General features: G+C 33.3%; 3 protein-coding genes, 1 non-coding gene and 1 pseudogene across 4 annotated transcripts; 3 read left to right on the top strand and 2 right to left on the bottom strand.

The window, feature by feature from the left end:
• Nucleotides 1-1289: 1289 nt before the first annotated feature.
• PNSB4 (NDH dependent flow 6) lies at nt 1290-4542 on the bottom strand. Its single transcript, XM_012997553.2, has 6 exons — nt 4311-4542; nt 4161-4205; nt 3218-3377; nt 2478-2533; nt 2292-2363; nt 1290-1565 (listed from the first exon to the last, which is right to left on the bottom strand). Exons 1-6 carry the CDS (start codon nt 4410-4412, stop codon nt 1434-1436), a joined length of 567 nt encoding a protein of 188 aa, XP_012853007.2. The 5' UTR covers nt 4413-4542; the 3' UTR covers nt 1290-1433.
• Nucleotides 4543-4857: 315 nt separating this feature from the next.
• TRNAI-AAU (transfer RNA isoleucine (anticodon AAU)) lies at nt 4858-4931 on the top strand. The gene has a single exon. It is a non-coding gene; the product is annotated as a tRNA-Ile (tRNA).
• A 3630-nt stretch (nt 4932-8561) lies between these two features.
• On the top strand, nt 8562-10513 carry LOC105972537 (NAC domain-containing protein 100). Its single transcript, XM_012997497.2, has 3 exons — nt 8562-8999; nt 9108-9385; nt 9547-10513. Exons 1-3 carry the CDS (start codon nt 8840-8842, stop codon nt 10009-10011), a joined length of 903 nt encoding a protein of 300 aa, XP_012852951.2. The 5' UTR covers nt 8562-8839; the 3' UTR covers nt 10012-10513.
• A 1448-nt stretch (nt 10514-11961) lies between these two features.
• Nucleotides 11962-14612, top strand: LOC105972506 (putative late blight resistance protein homolog R1B-16; annotated as a pseudogene).
• Nucleotides 14613-15252: 640 nt separating this feature from the next.
• Nucleotides 15253-19162, bottom strand: LOC105972478 (putative late blight resistance protein homolog R1A-3). Its single transcript, XM_012997440.2, has one exon. The coding sequence runs from the start codon at nt 18329-18331 to the stop codon at nt 15347-15349; it is 2985 nt and encodes a 994-aa protein (XP_012852894.2). The 5' UTR covers nt 18332-19162; the 3' UTR covers nt 15253-15346.
• Between the last annotated feature and the right edge of the window lie 1571 nt (nt 19163-20733).

Raw genomic sequence — 20733 nt, 5'->3', positions numbered from 1 at the left:
ACTGTGATTTGAATTATTTTTTTAGGTGAAATTCATTGGTGTTTCTAGAAGTTACATTTAATTTAATTTATTTTTTCTTGTGGGGTATGTTGGAAAATCTTGTTTTGTGGTTAAAACTTTAGTTCTTGTTTGGATAAGGAAAAAAATTAGAAAAAAAAGAAGTGGATGAAGTATGAAGATGGTCATATTATATATACTCTCTCCATTTTATTTTATGAATACTTGAAAAAAAAAACCGAATTTTTGCATATTTTATTTTGGGTGAATAACATTTTGCCTCGTGAACTTTTGTCTGTTTTGCATTTTGTCACATGAACAAAAAAAAAAAAAAAAACACTTGCACGATGCCCACCCTAAGTCGATTTGTTACGGCACATTGCCGTATCTAACCTGTTTTCAGGCAATGTTGGTCGGATTTCATAACATGTGCATTGCACATGGCTTTTTTTTAAGCAATTTACTTGTCTTTTCAAGTCAAAATACCCAAATATTGAAATATTATTCATTGTGAATCAGAGTAAAATGGACTACTTAAATGTGTACCTTAAATAGATATGAATTACAAGAGTAAATAATTTATTGATAACAAAAAAACAACATAGTTTTATTTTGAACCGTGATGAAATAATTATTTCACTTTATCAGGTTCAACAAATGCAGAATGTGCTAGTATAATAAGTCAAATAAATAACTTTTGAGTAATTTTCTACTTAGCATAATCAAAATGCTTAAGAACTTATAAGCTACAAACAAGAAGTTGGAATGTGGAGTTTGAAAGTTGCTTATAAATTGGGCTTATATGATGCTTAAGAGCTTATAAGCTCTTCAAAGTATAAGGTGTTCTATTTAAAAAAATTAAAAATTCAAATAATAAATTGTTAAAGAGCTTATAAAATTTCTAAAGAAATACCTATACTACATCTTTTTATTTGAAATCTTATAAAAAATCAATAAAAACAACTTATAAGCTTATTTTCTAAAATGTTTAAAAAATATTTTAAAAAGACTTAACCAATTATCAGCTCGTAAAGCCGATTATCATATGTAAGAATTTATCAGATGTTTAAAATAAGTTTAGCCAAAATACCTTGTTATTATGAAAATGAGTTACTATTAGCTTATTTCTAAGTATTTGTTTTTTGCATAATATTGTATAAATATGTGTTTTGCCCGCCGATTTTGCTTCATCTTTTTTTTTTTCCCGTTCTCTATTCGCTTTACATGTTTTATTTCCAAAAAAATCGCAAAAATCGGCCCCTTACGGAGTGGCTACTCTAGATCCATCCCTCTTTGTTATTGTCATTGAAATTATTTCCAATGGAGATGGAATTTTACAAATTTGAACGTGTAACAATATTATATTTTTATAAACAAAGTTTATATAGTAAAAAAAGATGAAATTAAAAATAAAAAGAAATTAAAATAATAAAAAATCAGCTAACAAACTGATCTTCCTTCTTGCCAGCTTCTTCCAACTCTCTTAGGCTCCCAACCTTTTGTTCAATCTCTTCAATCAACTCCTCTCTCCACAGCTCTGCTCTTGCTGATTCCTCTATGTCTTCTTGCTGTTATTATTTTTCATTTAATTCCCTCTCTTAAAAATTCCCAACTTTCATTTTTAATTTACTATATATGTATTATATATGGTAAATTACAACAACCCCTGAGGTAAGGTTAAAATACGAAAAAATCTCTCATGTTTGGTTAATTACAATCACCCATCAACTATGAATCTTGTTACAGGTTCACTCACACTTGCGGTTTTAAATTTAGTGGAGTCTTCTAAATAATGTGGAATATTCTTCAGTTTGTACCCGTTTTACCCCATTCGAGCTCCACATTTTGAAACAAGATGATCATAAGATGCGTCTCTTAGCTTGTAAATATTAAATTGTGGTACATCAAAAACTGCATCTTTGCACCAAACGAATACAAACTAGAGAGCATTCCACATAATCTAGAAGATTCTGTTGAATGGACATCATAAGGATAGACGTTTAAGAAGATTTATAGTTGATGGGCGATTGTAATTACCCAAACATGAGAGTTATTTCGTAATTTGACTCTATCTCGCAGGGTAGTCGTAATTTACCCTCTATATATTTATGTTAGAAGTTATTTTATTTACTTTTTCTAGAGAAAAGGAGCTACATTAATTTTATCGTAATTATTTTTATAATTAATAGCTGATAAGTTCAATGATCTTATTTTACCATCTTAAATACTTTTTACTAAAATAATTAACAGAAAATTTCATAATATAAGCTTACAAAAAACATTTCATTATATACCTTCTCATATATCCAATGCCCAGTGCCATCTCCTCCATCTTTTCTGTATGTTTCTGAATCATAGAATGGATCCTAATAATTCCATAAAACACCAAAATATTACTAATGAACTCAAATAATAATTAAAAAAAGAAAAAGAAAAAAATAAATAAATTCCCACATATATAATAAAATAATGTATATTACCTTTGTGGAGCCAAAGAAACAGCATCCCCAACAGGTGAACATTACGTAAAACGTGTCTAAAAGGAAAAAAAAAACATTGTCACAAATATTTACATATTGATCGATGGATTAATACACCGGGTAGATCTATACCATTTCATAAGCACACAAACATAAATGATATCGCTCCGGATTTCTTTTAGAGTAATTCATTAAAAAGGAAGCAAAAATAAGTAATATTTTATGTAAATGGTATGATTTTAAAAATAATATTTTATATTGTAATGGCAAATATGAAAAATTATATAAATTTACTTGAAAGAAAAGAGTAAAATTAAAAAACTGGAGGGTCAAAACTCATATTTACAAAAGATTGGGGGCCAAAACCTATATTTTTAAAATATTACTCAAATTACTAATTTTTTTTTTAAATCTTGGGGGTCCACAACCCTCGCTGTCCCTCTTAATTTCTTATGTTCCGCCACTGCATACTCACATTGGTGTGCAGATCAACGGTAACCCGATGTTACATTCACCGGGTGTAGTACAGTTAAATCTTTATAAATTAGTACAGTCGGGACTAGGAAAAATCTATTAATTTAGCGAAATACTAAATTATCGAGTTAATAATTTAATACATTTTTACCAACTCGGGACTGAAAGAAATTATTATTTAAGCGAGGTTGTTAATTTATTGAATATTAATTTATCGAGGTTCTACTGTATAGAAAATTAATATACAAAAATCAAGATTGACTCACAAACATTCTTCATAGCTTGATCACTAAGGTGCCAAATTGACTTGTGGGTTATGATATCTCTTTGTCCATCCAAGTGTTCAACCATAACTGCCATCAACTGCAAATCCGGTAGCGCCTCGACTCTTACTCCCGACACCCTTCGATTTTTCCGATCTTCAATCTATTAATTATAATAAGAAATCAGCGCGGCATGAACGGAGGCGGACCCATGCATTTTATAAGGGGACGACTTTTGTTTTTCGAAATAATGCGCCAGATTGTTTTTAGAGGTATTCATAATAAGTATAAAAAAAAAAAAACATAAGTAAATATTTACTAAAAGTTACCTAAAAATAAACTTAAGCTAGGATGAATCAAGAATGGTTAAGTATATATATTAAAAAAAAGAAAGAATGGTTAAGTATATCTGAAGGGATTTGAATGAATGAATGGATGAATTGATCATATACTTTATCTTTGGCTATATACCAAGAAGTAATTTAAAACACACGCTCTAAAAGTACACTATTTCAAGTATTAAGACAAATGGAGCCGAGGGGCGGAACCAGGATTTCCCGACTCTGGCACAAATATTTTAATTTCATTTATTTCCTTATATAAATTATACCTCGTTACGGAATATAATGTAATATACTCCGAAACAATCATTGTATTTGAGTTTGGACTAAATATGTATCTCACATATGCCTTATTAAAATCCGGGTCCGATAATCATCATGAGTTTGAAACTTAAACGCCAAATATTCGACAAACCTTGATTATATCGTCGAAAAACGAAGCCTTGTCGATGATACTCGACGAGGAATCTCACTATAATTGGAGCCCATAATTCAATTTCTTTTTACCAATATTTAACAGTTGAGAAATGTAATAAAACTATATGTCCAATGATACAGTGTAATAAGTATGAAAATAATCATAGAACTAAAACTGGTTCGTTTACCTGATGCCTGCCATTGTTAAATCTTGAACATGAATTTTGCCTCAGCTGAATCAAGAATTCATACAGAAAACAAAAACTAGTTAAATCATCAAATCAAATAATCTGAATAAATATATATATTTATTTAATTAATTATTTATACATGCTTACTGATCTTGAAAATGAACCGAATTCGGCTTTTGTTGCTCGTGGGGAATTATATTTGATACTGCAAGGCTTGAGAAGTGTGAAGGTGGTGATAGTTTCAGCCATTGTTGGAAAGATGAATGTTCAAATGCTGTTATTTTAATTAACATGATTCTTGCAATTATTTTTTATTTTATTTATTTTATTTTTTGTTTGGTTGTAAGAGGGAAATGGATAAGACAACCATTTGTATCCACCCTTGAATTTGTACACACAAAATTGTGTTTTATTGGATATGGGATCTTTTTTTTTTTTTTTTTAATGTGCAATTGACTGTATTGTCCTTGAAGCTTAGTAATTGAATCATTTTTTTTTTTAATGAAATTTACATTGATTTGTCATAAATGTATCTATGTATTAAAAAGTTAGTTCTTAATATATTTCATAGGATTTATATAAATTCAGAACAGAGAAATTATAATCAGGTTTTAAATGTAGAATTTAAACCAGTAAAGCTACAAAATAGTCAGGAATGGTCCATTTATAGTTTATGTAAATTTATATACCAAAAGGCCCATTAGCTCAGTTGGTTAGAGCGTCGTGCTAATAACGCGAAGGTCGCAGGTTCGAGACCTGCATGGGCCATTTTTTTATTTATTTTTATTTTTTATTTTTCATTTTTCATTAGCCCACAAATTAGGCAATGTTTGTTTACATAAGATGTTTTGGATTATTTGTATTATTCTAGTAAGAAAATAATTAAAATTTTTGTATTAAATATGAAATTTTCATTAACATCCCTATATTTAGCAGTAATTAATTAATAATATTTTGCTTACAATATTAATTGTCTTTTTCTCAAGTGCATTATTATTTTTAAATGTACACAAATTAAAAAAAATCTATGAAATAGTCTTTTTCTCAGTGACATTTATTTAACTCTTTAATAATTATTTATTTTTTCGTTATCACCTCAATAATGTACCACTAGTATTAGAATAAAACTGGACAACATAAATATATTCTTCATTAAAATTATAAAACGACACATAATATAAAATATTATTTCTTAGTAAGACGTCAATTAAAAAGAAACGAAGGAGTACTATTCTAATCTTAATCATCCTTTTCAGAATACTATAGTCATTTGTTGGTGCCACGTGTCCACCCTACTATTTATTATATTGGTTAATCCACAATTAGTTGGTAAACGCTTGGGTTAATTAACTGTAACCATGGTTTACTTTTGTATTTATGAATGGATAAGCATTTGACAAGTGATTATACTTCTTTTGGTTCTGAATTTTGTTTGGTAAATAAGATAACTGCTACTTAGTTCTCCATAAACAAATAGAAATAGAAAAATTATAACATTGACTACTTAGAATTAACTGTATTTAATTGGCCAGAAATTATATTCAATTACTTGATTAACGTAGCAAAATCTAACACGTGTCCGAAGTTTAATCACAAATGTTTTTTTTTTGGGGAAATATCTGAAGTACAAATGTTTGGTTTTATGAAACAATCATAGACCACGTTCAGAATATTCGGGTAATTAGAGTAGAGATTACTCGAACATCACGTAATTTTCGTCGGAACCAAACTCTCACAAGTTAGTAAAATGTATCGTCATTTTCATTTGACCTGACTCTGATACCATATTAAACGACCATGTTATCCAAAAGTTTAAGCTGTTGTTAAAATATATTATTTAATATTAATATCTTCAATATTTACAATAAAATTAAATAAAAGTTAGTTTAACCAATTCAACTATATATTCCCGTAACCAACTTTTTGAACAAAAACGAGTTGACATCTAGTTCTCGTCCGACGAGTTAAATAATTTGCATCAATAGATTTGACCTTGCTAGCAATGAATATATATTAGTTCAACTCACTATGAGCAATGTATATATTGATTCTACTCACTATTATTTTTTATTTTTTTTGGTAACGAAGGAACCTGCAATCAACCATATAGGTTCACTGGATAAACATGCACTTTCGTATAATAGCTTGCAAATCATACGAGAGACGTGAACTACACTAGGCTAACCATGTGTGACAAGCTCCACCTAACGACCGTTGACAAAGGAATTCGAGCCCGAGTCAATTGACACATGCTCCAACCACTAGGTCATCCGTTGCGAGACATTCTACTCACTATTAGCAATGGATTGTGACGATAATATATGCCAATTGTCTTCTGTGACGTGTAGCATCTACAATGCAATATGGTTTCTTATGTAGCTTATTCCTTAATTAAATAGTTTTTTTTTATTCCATCCCACATTGATTTAATAGTAAGAGGATTTCGTGAGCTTTCATCTATTTAATCTTCAGCATAATTAACATTTTAAGGTGCATGATCCCTTATTGACTTAATCGCTTTTTAGTATTGAATATTTATCAATACGCGGCATTATTTGACTTAAGTGTCGGAGTGTTACAAAGTGTGTTACATAGTTTCGCAGAAAAGACGAACAAGGATCGTACACTTAGATCAACGCAAAATCCGTGGCATTCGAACCCGTATTCCTAAACAATTATCCAGTTCGACCTTTGAATTAACTATCTCGAGTGATCCCGCATCAGTTTCATAATTATCAAGTGTGATTTACAAAAATAGGTACAATTCATGCATTAATAAGAGAGGAATTAATTTTTTCGTACTTAAACTTAGTCGCAAGTAAGCTATGATTGTTTAGGTTTTCAAATTATTTTCATTATTTCCCCAAAATAAAATTATCTTCCTGAAATGTTTTCAAAAACTTTTCAAATAAAAAATTTAAATGTTTCTCTCTATAATAAACATGATTTGAGTGAAAATTGTCTTCACTAAAATACAAACTAAAATCACTTTATGCTTCAAATTCTTCTTTCAAAATACATTTTTCCAACACATTTTAGACATGATTTGACTTGCTACCATACAAATTGTCTCTACTAAATACACAAACAAACTTTATTTTATTTTAAAATTCTTCTCCCAAAACATCTTCTCCAAAATATAATGGAAATAGAAGCCCAAAAGCTTACCAAACATAGCCGATTTACAATATTTTTAGTCCCTGAGGATGGCAAAATAAACTCTAAACTTCACATGTTGAAGTATATTGAAGGTCCAATAGAAGAATCAATAGCGTAGCTTTTTGAAGAAACTGACAATAGAGAAAATAAAAATATTGAGCCAAATATATTACAAAACGGCGTAGTATATGGGCGGGGATGAGTATTTTTGCCCTAATTTCATCCAAAATGCTGTCACATGCAATTCAAATGAATTTGAAGTTAGTTGCTAACAATTCTTAAATAGCGTCAACTAAATATGTTTCTAAATACGAAGTTTATGGTGTTATCTTTTAGTCATCTAGTGAATATGACGGACCGAAAGTGTTCAACGGGTGTTTGGCTAAGCTTATAAGATGTTAAAAGGAGCTTATAAGATGTTTTAGAGCTTATAAGCTCTTCCAAAGTGTTTGGTAAATTTAAAAAAAAAAGATCTTAATTTTTTTTTTAAATAAGCTGTTGGAGACCAAATAAGATCTTTTTAAATAACTACCGTTCACCCCACATTTTTATTTAAGATCTTATAATGAGTAAAAATAGGAAATAAGCTAATTATCCAAACACTCTAAAAATTAATCATAAAAATAAGATGTAACAGCTTATCAGCTCTAAAAACATCTTATCAGACATAAGAGTTTATCAGCTGTTTAAAATAAGCTTAGCCAAGAGGTTGTTTGATTAAGCTTATAAGATGTTAAAAATATCTTATAAGAAGTTTAAGAGCTTATAAGCTATTCCAAAGTGTTTGATAATTTTGTACAATTCAAAACATAAGCTGCTCGAGTGTAAATAAGATCTTTTAAAAAAATACATCTACCTCACATTTTTATTTAAATAGCGTGTAAAACTAGCTTTAACATCATTATCCAAACATTTCAAAAATTAATTCTAAAAATAAGACGTAACAGCTTACCAACTCGCAAAACAACTTATCAGCTGTTTAAAATAAGTTTAGCCAAACGGGTCCTAAGTTTCTGGCGGAAAAAAAACAATTATTTCCAGTCGGTAACTATGGTTAGATTATTTGATGGTTGATCCATTACCACATATTGTATGTAGACTTGATGTTTACATCTATACAAACAACTCCAATAAGGGAATGACTTACAACTTCTTCCAAGTCTTGAAGTTGACTTTAATGTGAATTTACAACAAAAACTAATCCTTATGAAAATGATATATGCACTTACTTGGTCAAGTAACTACTCCCACAATAGCTTATGTATCACGTTTCTTTCACCCCCAAAAAAACCAAGTATTTATTGGCCTTTTACCCAAAACATGCAATTTTTTCCTTTTCAAATACCATTCCCAATTTTTCTTCATAGTTCCCATTTTGTTTCTCATCTTCATTTAGTTTTTCTCCTACTTCCATTCATACACTTTTATTTCATAGTTCATAAAGTCATAGATCACAACTTTCTTGAAAACTCAGATTTTTTTTTATCAAAAGAAAATAGTGATTGGTTTCGAAATTCATGGATGAACATATCACACTTCCGCCGGGATTCCGATTCCACCCGACCGACGAAGAACTGATAACTCATTATTTATTGAAGAAGGTTCTTGATTGTAATTTCTCTTCTGCACCCATTGGAGATGTTGACATGAACAAAGTTGAGCCATGGGAATTGCCTTGTAAGTAATTTGCTCAAATATTTAATTTCTTCACTTTCAAGATCCAATTTTTTCATTATCTTTTTTTTTTTTTTTTTTTTTTTTTTTTTTTTGTGTTTAATGATGAAGGGAAAGCAAAACAAGGGGAAAAAGAGTGGTACTTTTTCTGCGTTAGGGACAAGAAATACCCGAACGGGCTGCGAACAAACAGGGCGACGGCCGCAGGGTATTGGAAAGCAACCGGAAAAGACAGAGCGATTTTCCGGGGAAAAAACATCGTCGGGATGAAGAAAACCCTAGTTTTCTACAAAGGTAGAGCTCCAAAAGGTGAAAAATCCAATTGGGTCAACCATGAGTACAGATTGGAAGGCAAATTCTCTCTCCAAAAAGTCACAAATTCATCAAAGGTTAAAATAATCTATATGATTAATTAAATAATTTAGTCCAACGACTTTTCGGGCCGACCTGGAACTATGCGAAAAATGAGCACTTATTCTAATCTACTGGATCAATTTAATTTTATGATCTTGGAATTGAAACGAGGGCCTAATTAATTTTTCTCGTGCAGAATGACTGGGTGATAAGCAGGGTATTTCACAAGACTTGTGGGGGTAAAAAAGTACATATTTCGGGGCTAACAAGAATGGATACTTCGGGAAACGAAATGGTTACTTCAACAACTACACAATTTACGGATCGTTTTCCAGGCAACGTGCCCTGCTTCTCCAGTTCCATTGTCGATCCTGTAAAATTCCAGGGGAGTTTGAGTAGCAACCCTGTTTTTCCGTTCGCTTCGAATCCGGTAGACTATTTTCCAGGCGACGCATTTTCCAGGGGACAGTTTCCAGGAATGGATTTCAGGTTCCAGGATCCCTCGATTTTCCGGGCTTTGATGACGAGTTATGGGGAGAAGATGAATCAAGAGAGAGAAATGGTGAGTGTGTGTTCCCATCAAAGTGAAAGTTCTTCTGCTCTTTCAAATCTTGAAATAGAAAAGAAACCATTTCAAGAATATTACTACACTTGGAGTTGATTATAATTCTTGATAGGAAGTAATAGTTGAAAGTTGTGAAGGAAAACAAAATTTGTAGAAAATCTAGACATTTTATTATTGGGAAACTTCCAGTTTGCATCCCTTAAGTTTGCACAAATTTCACATTTGGCCCCATGTTCATAAAAAAATACATTTGGTCTTTTATGTTTCAACAATTTAATACTTTTGGTCATTTTCGTCGATTTATCGCTAGTTCGTCAGGTGAGATAGTGATGAATACATGCTTAATTCAGTTAGGTACTAACGGAAAATTGGCTGAAACTTGAAAGGACCAAAAGTGTTGATTTTTTTAAATATAAAGGGCTAAATATTTTTTTGTGAACATATGGGACCAAATGTGAAATCAGTGCAAATTTAAGGGATTGTAATTTTCCCCATTTTTATTATTGTCTTTTATTATGTAAATATATGATTGAAACTTGTGTAAAGTTAACAGTAATTATTAGTTCTTTGCGTATGTATGTATATATGTATTTCAGTATTTGTGATTTTTGTGGCAGCATTTGGAATTCACCATAATTAGTTAGTTGCTACTAACTGATATTATGGGCGGAAAATTACATATTTCACCCCTCAAGTTTGCACCGATTTCACATTTGGTTCCCTATGTTAACAATAAACACATATGCTCCCTCATGTTTTAATAATTCAACACTTTTGGTCATTTCCGTCGATTCACCGTTAGTTCGATGTTCGTCTATTAAGGAAGTCACTTGCACACGCTTGATTCTATCAGTGCTAACGAAAAATTGACGGAAATGACTAAAAGTGTTGAACTTTTTAAACTTGAGGGACTACATGTGTTTTCTTGAACATGATGAACCAAATGTGAAATTGGTGCCAACTTGAGGGATGAATTCTGTATTTTTTCCTCTTACGGGCGAAATCAAATGAATGGGGTAGATGAGAAAAAAAGATTTTGTATGGAAGTATGAGGATTTAAGGAGGGGAATTAAGGGCGCGCATTTGAGAATTTATTTCTGAAGTCAAAAACTAATTACAATTCCGTTCGAACAAATCCGAAATTGGAAATTGAAATGAAAAACTTGTTCCATAATTGGAAACTTTCCAAATTGAAATCGGCCGAATTCGAAAATTTTCAAATTTTTAGGCACCTAAAATGTAAACACATAATAATATTTATATCAAAATGTCACTTTTGGAAAAGAAAAAAAATCGGATCTTTGGGAATTATTTTTGCATATTTAAATTAAAATCTCATATAAATTCCAACTTCGAGCAAAAAAAAAATCGAAAATAAAAAATTTTAGAATTTGGAAAGAAAATAATGCTCCAATCAGTTGTAGTAATAAGGACAAAATGCACTTCGTCCTCTAGAAATTTTCAAACTTTGCACTTTTCCACTTACAAATTGAAAAAAATAGATTATTCCCTTTTAAAATTTTATTGCAGTTGCACTTTGCCCTAAAATTACAATTGTCGACGTATTTTTTCATCGGAATTGACATGAATTTGTCCAATTGAAGGGCATTTGTGTCATTTGAGGGACGAATCACCGTAACAGCTGCTAACTGAGGAAGAAATTGAGAATTCTCACAATTTTGAGACCTCAGAAGGAACAATTCATTTTGGGATACAAAACAACCCTGATTTGTTTTTTTTGAAATTAGTGAAATGAGTTGTAAATAAGGATATTAAGATTTGGATGGGATAATAAAATGACTCAAATGACCTTGACATAGACGGATAAATGGAATCCCGATGAAAAATATGCCGGAAATTGTGATTTAGGGCAAAGTACAACTACAACAAAATTTTGAAGGGGGAGAGTCTATTTTATTAATTTATAGGGAGTACAGTGCAAAAATTAAAATTTTCTAGGGGGCGAAATGCATTTTGTCCTAGTAATATTAACTCTTATCCCCTGACTCACACTCAGTCTTCTACTCCATCTTTTAGTGGGAGTACCAAAATTAAGTAATGGTAGCTTATGCAGCTGCACTCTCTCTCACAACTATCATCGAACAGATCCAAAATCATCCTCTCTTTTCGATTTCTTTCCACAATAACCAGATCGAATCTGTCAGCCACAAGATTGGATTCTTCCTACATTTCATGCAGACCGATTACTCTCATGGAGTTATAAGCAAAGAAGCAGAACTTTTGGAGATCCAAACTGCGTCTGCATTTCATGACGCTGAAGACGTAATCGAATCTCATGTAGTCGACCAAATCCACTCCGCTTCGATTTCATTGCTCGATCTCCAAATGGTATTCGAAGAAATTGATTCGATCAAGGATTGAAAGACGATCATTATACGCAGCCCACGTGTTCGGCGGTGACTACTACATCGACACCGGAGAAGAATACTATGGTCGGATTTGACGAGCAGTTGCTTCGACTTTTGGACAAGCTCACCGGTCAACGATGTGACCGGCAAGTCATTCCAATTGTAGGCATGGGCGGCATTGGTAAGACTACTCTCGCCAAAAATGCTTACGAGCATTCACTTATTGTCCACCGTTTCGATATTCGTACTTGGGTTACTATATCTCAAGAATACAATGTGAGAGAACTTTTTGTTCAACTTCTTTCAAGGCTAATAAGTAGTGAAATCAATGGTGAAATTGATGAGCAATTATTAGGACAAAAGTTACACAAAATACTATGGGGTCGGAGATATTTGATTGTAATTGATGATATTTGGAGTGTCGAAGCTTGGGAGGAAGTAAGTCGTTTCTTTCCAGACAACAACAATGGAAGTCGAATTGTTGTGACTACAAGGATATCAAACGTGGCTATTTACTTCGACTCTCCATGCTTTGAGTTGAGTTTTCTAGATGAGGATAAAAGTTGGAAACTATTTTGTGAAAAGGCATTTGGTCGAGAAGTTTGCCCTCTTGAACTAGAGGATATCGGAAAGGAGATTGTTAGAAAATGCAAAGGACTTCCCCTTTCGATTGTTATGATCGGTGGACTTCTCGGAAGATCCAACAGAACGCGAGAATATTGGGAAAGTGTTGGAAAAAAAATAATCTCAATGTTGAATTCGGGAAAGGACGAAGATTGCTTGAATATACTATCTTTGAGTTACACCCATTTGCCCGCCCATCTAAAACCATGTTTTCTTTATATGGTAATTTTTCCAGAAGACCACGAGATTCGTGTCTCACGACTAATCAAACTTTGGGTAGTAGAAGGATTTATAAAACCAAATAAATTCCAAGACTTGGAAGAAGTGGCACGAGGTTACTTGAACGATCTCATTGACATGAATCTCGTTTCGGAATATAAATTGGGATCTAACGTGAGAATTAGACTTTGTAAGATCCACGATCTTTTGCGAGACTTGTGTCTAAAGGTAACTCAGAAAGACAAGTTTATCCGTGTGATGAAAGACACTACTCCGCGAGACATAGAAAGGGAGCGTCACATTGTATTTAATGAAAGAATTATGGAAGAGGAGTATCACTCTCGAAGCTTATCTGGTTTGCAATCGGCCGTACGTTGGTAATACGAAAAGATATGGGTCCATTGCCGTCTAACAATAAATTGTTAAGGGTGCTTAATGTCTACGACAACTCCTTATCCAAGAAAATATATTTGTCGAAATGTATTTTCGATCAAGTTAACCTGCGGTATCTCGGCTACAATACACAATTAAATATTTACGGTGAACTTCCTTCATCGATTTCTCTACTTTGGAATATGCAAACACTAATTATCGAAGGGAATATTTTCGCACCATCTGAAATTTGGGAGATGCGACAACTTAGGCACATGGATATCTATCGGCTATACCTTCCCGATCCTCCGTCAAGTGGGCCCATTTTGCGAAATCTACAGACGCTCAAGACTGTAATGAACTTCACCTGGAGCGAGGAGGTTTGTAAGAGAATCCCGAATGTCAAGAAATTGAACATAATGTTCCATATCGAGGGACCCACAATTCACTACTGTCTCCACAATCTTTCTCTGTTGTGTAAACTCGAATCACTTACGTGCTCGTATTCGATATCGAATAATTTGTTGCAGAAACTGACATTTCCGAGTTCGATCAAGAAGTTGTCTTTAATATTTTGCAGAGTTAATTGGGAAGATTTAACATTGATTGGTTCGTTACAGAATCTTGAAGTTTTGAAACTGAAATATGATTCGGTTAGAGGAGCCGTGTGGAATCCTATTGAGGGGGAATTTCTTCGCCTGAAATTCCTCTTAATACACTATAGTGATCTGGTTTATTGAAATGCGGACAGCTCAAATTTTCCGGTTTTGGAGAAACTTGTTCTTAAAGGAATGGAGAAACTGGAGGAGATCCCTTTAGATATCGGAGAAATACCAACGCTTGGATTTGTTCATGTGAATTGCTGCAGCGAATCTTTAGCTGTTTCGGCTTTCAAAATCGCGGAGGAACAAGAGAATGTTGGGAATGAGGGACTTCGAGTTCGAGTTGACTTCGAGAGAAAGGAACAAGTAGATAGCTTCTGGGAAGAGGTGGCACAATCAGGTGGAGAAAGGTCCACAGTAAACAATTTTCAAGTCAATGCAATGTTTTCCTAGTTTCCAGGCCAAGTCTTTGGAGCAACAATGAATTAGTACTCTAATTTTCTTGGGATTATGTTGATTCGATAATTGATTGCATGATTCGATCATCAATTCAAATTAATCCCATTTTTCGATTATTTTACAGGCAACTTCCATGAATCTCAACGGGATCCCTCAATTTTCAGGGCTTCGAAAATGGAAGTTCTTCTGCTTTGTTAAATCTTGAAATTGAAAAGAAACCAACCATTTCAAGAACATTTTTTACATTTGGAGTTACTGAAACTTCTTGACAAGAATTTAAGGCATATTTTTTATTTTTCTTATGTATAGATGTGTGTGTTTGTTATTTTGCTGGCACGTTCAATTGTAAAATTACATGTTCTTTTATTACAAGTCCAACTATACAATCAACGAAAGATCAATTATTGCAGACAAAATATACATGATCTCCTGACTATCCAACTGAATAAAAAAACAAACACAAAAGATCCAGTACATGCAAAAAATTCAAAAAATATAATAAGGGTAAATAGCACTTAAACCCCTGTTGTTACAAGTTTTTGCTGATAAACCCCTCGTATCAACACATAACCCTCTTGTGGTTGATAGGAACATCGTCCGTTAGTTTTTCCGTGAAAATTAACGGCGCGTGCATACGAGTACAAGATGGTCATCTGCAAAAGTTCGTAACGACAGGGGGTTTAAGTGCTATTTAGCCAAATAATGATAATAAATTAAAAAAAAATTACCTCATGAAAGTACAAAATAGGCCCATATTCATCAACCACGTTACACGAAAATAGTGATTCATTGTTGGTTCGTACTTCTCCTGGAAAACTTCATCTTGACTTGAATATTGTTGCCTGTGAATCCCTCTAATTGTTCCAAATTTTCCCGGAAGCTCTCTACTTGTGACTTATTCTTGAACTCGAATCGAATTTGAAGTCCCTCGTTATCATTACACTCTTGCTCCTCTGCTATTTTCATTGCAGAAAGGGTTGCGGACTCACTGCAGCCGTACAAACTAATGACTCCAAGCGTTGTTATTTCTCCAATATCTGAAGGGATCTCATCCAAATCGACCAATCCTACAAGAACAAGGCTCTCCAAGACCGGAAAATGGGAGCTATCCGCATTCCAATAAACGATACCACATTTGTATATCAACAAGAATTTCAAACGTAGGAATTCCCCCTCGACTGGATTCCACTCGCGTCCTTTAACCGAACCCCGTTTCAACTTCAAAACTTCAAGATAGGGCAACGAACCAATCATTGTCAAATCATCCCAATGGAGCCCACAATTTTCCAAAGACAACTTCTTGAGCGAATTCGGGAATATGATGTTGTGCAACAAATTATCAAGATAACGCGTTGAGCAGGTAAACGATTCAAGTTTAAGTAAATAGCAAAGATTGTAGAGACAATAGTCATTTGAGCTTTTCTCACGATCAAAAAACCACATGCTCAGTTTCCTGATGTTGGGGATTCTCTTACATACCTCATCGGTGAGTGCGAAGTCTACTACAGTCCCAAGTGTCTGTAGATTTCGCAAAACAAAGTCGTCTTGTTGGCCACCCGGAGAAGGATCCGAAAGGTCTAGAGAAACAATATTCAAATGCCTAAGTTGTCGCAACTTCCAAATTTGAGACGGAGCAAAGAGTCCCCCCTGAATACTTAGTGTTTGCAAACTCCAAAGTAAAGATATTGACGAAGGAAGATCATCATTCACCATTGATCCTGGGTACCCGCCATAAGAAAGAAACCGCAAGTTAACTTGATCAAAAATATCTTTGGGTAAGTCGATTTCCTTTTCCATAGATTGGTCAAGCACATTAAGTACTCTCAACAATCTGTGTTTAAACATCAATGGACCAACTGCGATTATGAACAAAGTACGAGCAAGTGATGCTGATTGCAAAGTAGGAAGGACTCGAGAGTAATACCCCTCTTCCAAGTTTTCTTCAGTAAATATAATGCGACGCGCCCTATCTATGTCTCGTGGAACGTCTTTCAACATATAGACAAACTTCTCTTTTTGAGCTAACTTCAGACATAAGTCTCTCATAAGATCGTGGATCTTAAAACTTCTGATTTTTCCATTCGATCCCAACCTAAGTCTTAAAATGAGATTCCTGTCAACGAGATCATTTAAGTAACCTCGTGCGGTCTCTTCCAAACTTTGGATTGCATTCAGTTTTATAAATCCCTCAGCAACCCAAAGTTTGATCACTTCGTTGACATGAGTCTCCGTGTCTTCTACAAAAAATCCCATGTAAAGAAGACATGGTTTAAGATGGACAGGCAAATGAGTATAACTCAAAGATAATATATTCAAGCAATCATCGTCCTCTCCTGAATTTAGAATCGAGATTAAATCTTTAGCAATACCTTTCCAATATTCTCGTGTTCTATTGGATCTTCGAAGGAGTCCACCAATCACAACAATCGAAAGGGGGAGCCCTTTGCATTTTTTAGCAATCTCCTTTCCGATATCCTCTAGTTCAGGAACGTTACCTTCTTGACCAAATGCCGCTTCACAAAAAAGTTTCCAACTCTGATCTTCATCCAAAAATGTCAACTCAAGATGGGGAGAGTCAAAGTGAACACACAAATTTGATATCCTTGTAGTTATAATAATTCGACTTCCATTGTTGTTATCTGGCAAGAAACGTTGTATATTATCCCAAGCTTCGATGCTCCATATGTCATCAACTACAATCAAATATCTCCGACCCCATAATTGCTGGTATAACCCTCTTCCTATTTCATCCTCCGTTTCTCTATCAATTTCATTATTATCAGATTTACTTTGCCAAGAAAGAAGTTGCGTAAGAATCTTTTTGGCATTGTATGTTTGAGATATTGTAGCCCAAGCACAAACGTCGAAATGTTGTGTAATAAGCGAACGTTCATAAGTATGTTTTGCGAGCGTAGTCTTACCAATACCGCCCATGCCAACTACTGGAATGATTCGCCGATTAGATGGCTGTCCCGTGAGCCAGTCCAATAGTTGAATCAACTGTTTATCAAATCCAACCATAGTATTCTTGGCGGTGGTAATAGGTCTTGATGTAGAAGTAGGCATCGAGTATGTGGGCTTTAGATCTTTGGATCGACTCTCCTCTTTAAACTCCATAACCTTTTTCTTGATGGAATCCATGTCTTCTATTACGGTCACGAGATCGAGAAAGAAAGTCAAATGAGCGTGAATTTGGTCAACTACGTGAGATTCGATTATATTTTCAGCTACATATGCTGCAGATGCAATTTGTGTCTCCAAAACTTCTACTCGTTTGCTTATACCTCCCTCGGTATCATTGTCTGAATCATCTATCATCAAATTGATCTTTTCAATGATAGATTCGGCCTGTTTCTTGTCAAGGGACAACAAAAAACGAGGATACTCATAAATTTGATCCATTTCCATGAGACTCTTAAGATAACGTGGAGCATCTTTAAACTCCGTAATCTTTTTATTGATGGAATCCATGTCTTCTCTAACCTTCCCGAGGTCGAGCAAGAACATCGAACGAGCTCGAATTTGGTAGGCTATATGAGATTCAATTACATCTTCAGCCGCATAGGCTACAGATGCAATTTGTCTCTCCAAAACTTGTGCTTCTTCGGTTATAACTCCATGCGAATCGGTTTCAATGAAATCTAGCAAGAAACCGACTTTTTCGAGAAGAGATTCGGACTGGATACGGTCAAGAGAAATTGGAAGACGAGGATGATCATGAATCTGATCCATGATATTCGTAAGAGAAACTAGAGCTGCATAAGCTGCCATTTCTAGTATTTGCTTCAAGTATGGAAAATGTATGAGGAATATTATGAGATGTGTAGACTATTTGTTTTGACAAAATCTCAATTAGAAGACTTTCGTTAACTACTATGAAATATAATGGGAAAAATACAATTTTCGGGCCCTCACGTTTTCACCAATTTTACATTTGGTCCCTCGTGTTTCAAAAATTCAACACTTCCGTTACAACTAACGGAATCAAGCGTGTGTCCATCAATGTCTTAACTAACAGACTAACGGTAAATTGACAGAAATGACCAAAAACATTAAATTATTGAAACATGAGGGATCAAATGTGAAATCGTGCAGAGTTGAGGGATGAATATTGTAAATTTCCGGAAATATAATACATTCAGCTTCGACAAATTGTCTGCATTTTTAGAATTTAATATTTGTATTTAGAACAACTTTCCTTCAACTTGACAGCTAATTTGTTTTGTTAATTCATGGGTTAGGTTTTAAACTACGACAGCTCCTTTGACTTAATTTTTTTGATGAATAGTACATTCTCGTTTTGTTCTTTATTAAATATTTGATGCTATTCGGGCAGACGCAACAAAACCAAAAAAAAAATAAACAAAAAAAGGACAAAAATACTCTGTTTTGGAGTCGTATGGTGATCGGAGGACCGGCGAGGCGGCGCCACCGGAAGAGGGGGCAGCAGGCTTGCACTGAGTTTGAGCCCTCGAGACGCGAGATTTGAAAGCCCTAGCCCACAAAATATTTTTCAGGAAATGTATTAATGCATCAAGTGTTTTTGGATTTCGTAAAACAGAGTCTTCGAGGAAGCTCTACGAAAAACAGAGTTTTGAAAAAGGCCTTAATCGCACTTTGCGCCATGGAAATATAGCGTTTTAGCACATTGCACCCTCGAAAAAAATAAATAGCACTTTGCATCATCGAAATACAATGAATCATGCATAATGCACTCAAATGAATTCTTAAAGCAAATGAAAATAATTTCATATTTTTAGTGGTATTTTTTAGGATGCCAAATGTGAAATCAATTTTTTTTATTCATCAATCCTTTCGAAACTACGAAGTGCAGAAATAAAAATACATCTCGTCAACATATTAAAAAAAAAAAAATTCACAAAAAAATATTGTACATAAAATATCCTTCAGTTATTTAGGTATCAAGTATTTGAAAACTAAACTTTGTTTCAAAGATTTTATCAAATATTTTCACTACTTACAAAAAATAATTCGTTATGCTTTTTTTTTTTTTTTTTCTCTTCTCATTTTGTATGATTCAAATTATGTTGGGTTGGAATAAATAATAATTTAATTTGTTATTTTGCATTTCGAAAATAAAAAATCAATAAAAATGAAATTTTCCTCGTTAAGTCTAAATATTCAATTTAGGCTGCATTATAAATGATTTCTTGTGTTTCGAAAATGCAAAATGCTATTAATTTTTTAAAGGGTGCAATGTGCCAAAATGCCACATTTCAGGGGTGCAAAGTGCGATTAAGCCGTTTGAAAAGAGTGGTGTTATTTCCACTTCCAAATTATCTCAAATAACTATCGAATTTATATAAAATATCATAAATACCCTTCAAATTTATAATCCACCATCATTTCCTTGTATTCGTTTAATCCTCGTTTGTTCTAAGTCTTTTTTTTCAATTACAAGATATTTAAACTTTCATATTAGATAACCTACATATTATCGAACTTGTGTTAATGCAACAGAGCACTTCATCTAATTTTACACAATAAAATTGTGAAATTTAAATTTTATATAGTTAGCCGATGGTTTATTCTTATCAAAATTAAACCTAAAAGGGTAAAATAAGATTCCAAATATACGAACACAATAAAATAATAAGATAAATAGTTCTAGATATCTAAATCATACGAAATTACCACCAAAAGATAGAACTCGACAAGAGTATTCCACCAGTGGCTACGCTTTATTCCGACAACCACTAGTAGAAAACTTACTTATTACTACAAAAGTACAAATTTGTTTGCTACGGTGAAAAACCGTAATAAAATATATTTTTTACTACGGAACAATTTTAAAGTTGTAGTAAATACTAGAATTTACCGTAGCAAAAAAATATTTGGTACGGCCATTTACCGTAGCAAAACTTTTGTCACGCCCGTATATGCTACGGGGTAAATTCGTAGCAAATGCATAGGCTACGGTTAATGATCGTAGTAAAAAAACCATTTTTCTAATACGGTAAAGAAAATTATAACTACGAGAAAAGATAATTTGTTTTGATAATTCATGATGGGTTAGGTTAGACAGCTCATCTGCCACTTGCAGGATGGTTTCGCTGAACATGCCGATAAGACTTTGACTGAATAGTCCATTTCTCTTGTTTTGTTTTTTTTCTTTTTTTTTTAAATTTTAATTTTGCTATTCTTAATTGATG

Source organism: Erythranthe guttata, chromosome 4, assembly GCF_056151865.1.
Source record: "Erythranthe guttata isolate IM_541 chromosome 4, IM_541, whole genome shotgun sequence".
In the NCBI taxonomy this organism is placed as follows: Eukaryota; Viridiplantae; Streptophyta; class Magnoliopsida; order Lamiales; family Phrymaceae; genus Erythranthe; species Erythranthe guttata.
This window is presented reverse-complemented; position numbering and strand designations above follow the sequence as displayed.

What these genes read in the sequence shown, in the direction of transcription:
- PNSB4 (XM_012997553.2), bottom strand. Translation starts at nt 4,412, where the DNA reads ATGGCTGAAACTATCACCACCTTCACACTTCTCAAGCCTTGCAGTATC. An exon ending in TTAACAATGGCAGGCATCAG is followed by an intron (nt 3,378 to 4,160) that starts GTAAACGAACCA and finishes TATAATTAATAG; the next exon opens with ATTGAAGATCGGAAAAATCG. An exon ending in GTTTCTTTGGCTCCACAAAG is followed by an intron (nt 2,364 to 2,477) that starts GTAATATACATT and finishes TGGAATTATTAG; the next exon opens with GATCCATTCTATGATTCAGA.
- LOC105972537 (XM_012997497.2), top strand. Translation starts at nt 8,840, where the DNA reads ATGGATGAACATATCACACTTCCGCCGGGATTCCGATTCCACCCGACC. An exon ending in TGAGCCATGGGAATTGCCTT is followed by an intron (nt 9,000 to 9,107) that starts GTAAGTAATTTG and finishes TTAATGATGAAG; the next exon opens with GGAAAGCAAAACAAGGGGAA. An exon ending in AAGTCACAAATTCATCAAAG is followed by an intron (nt 9,386 to 9,546) that starts GTTAAAATAATC and finishes TTTCTCGTGCAG; the next exon opens with AATGACTGGGTGATAAGCAG.
- LOC105972478 (XM_012997440.2), bottom strand. Translation starts at nt 18,331, where the DNA reads ATGGCAGCTTATGCAGCTCTAGTTTCTCTTACGAATATCATGGATCAG.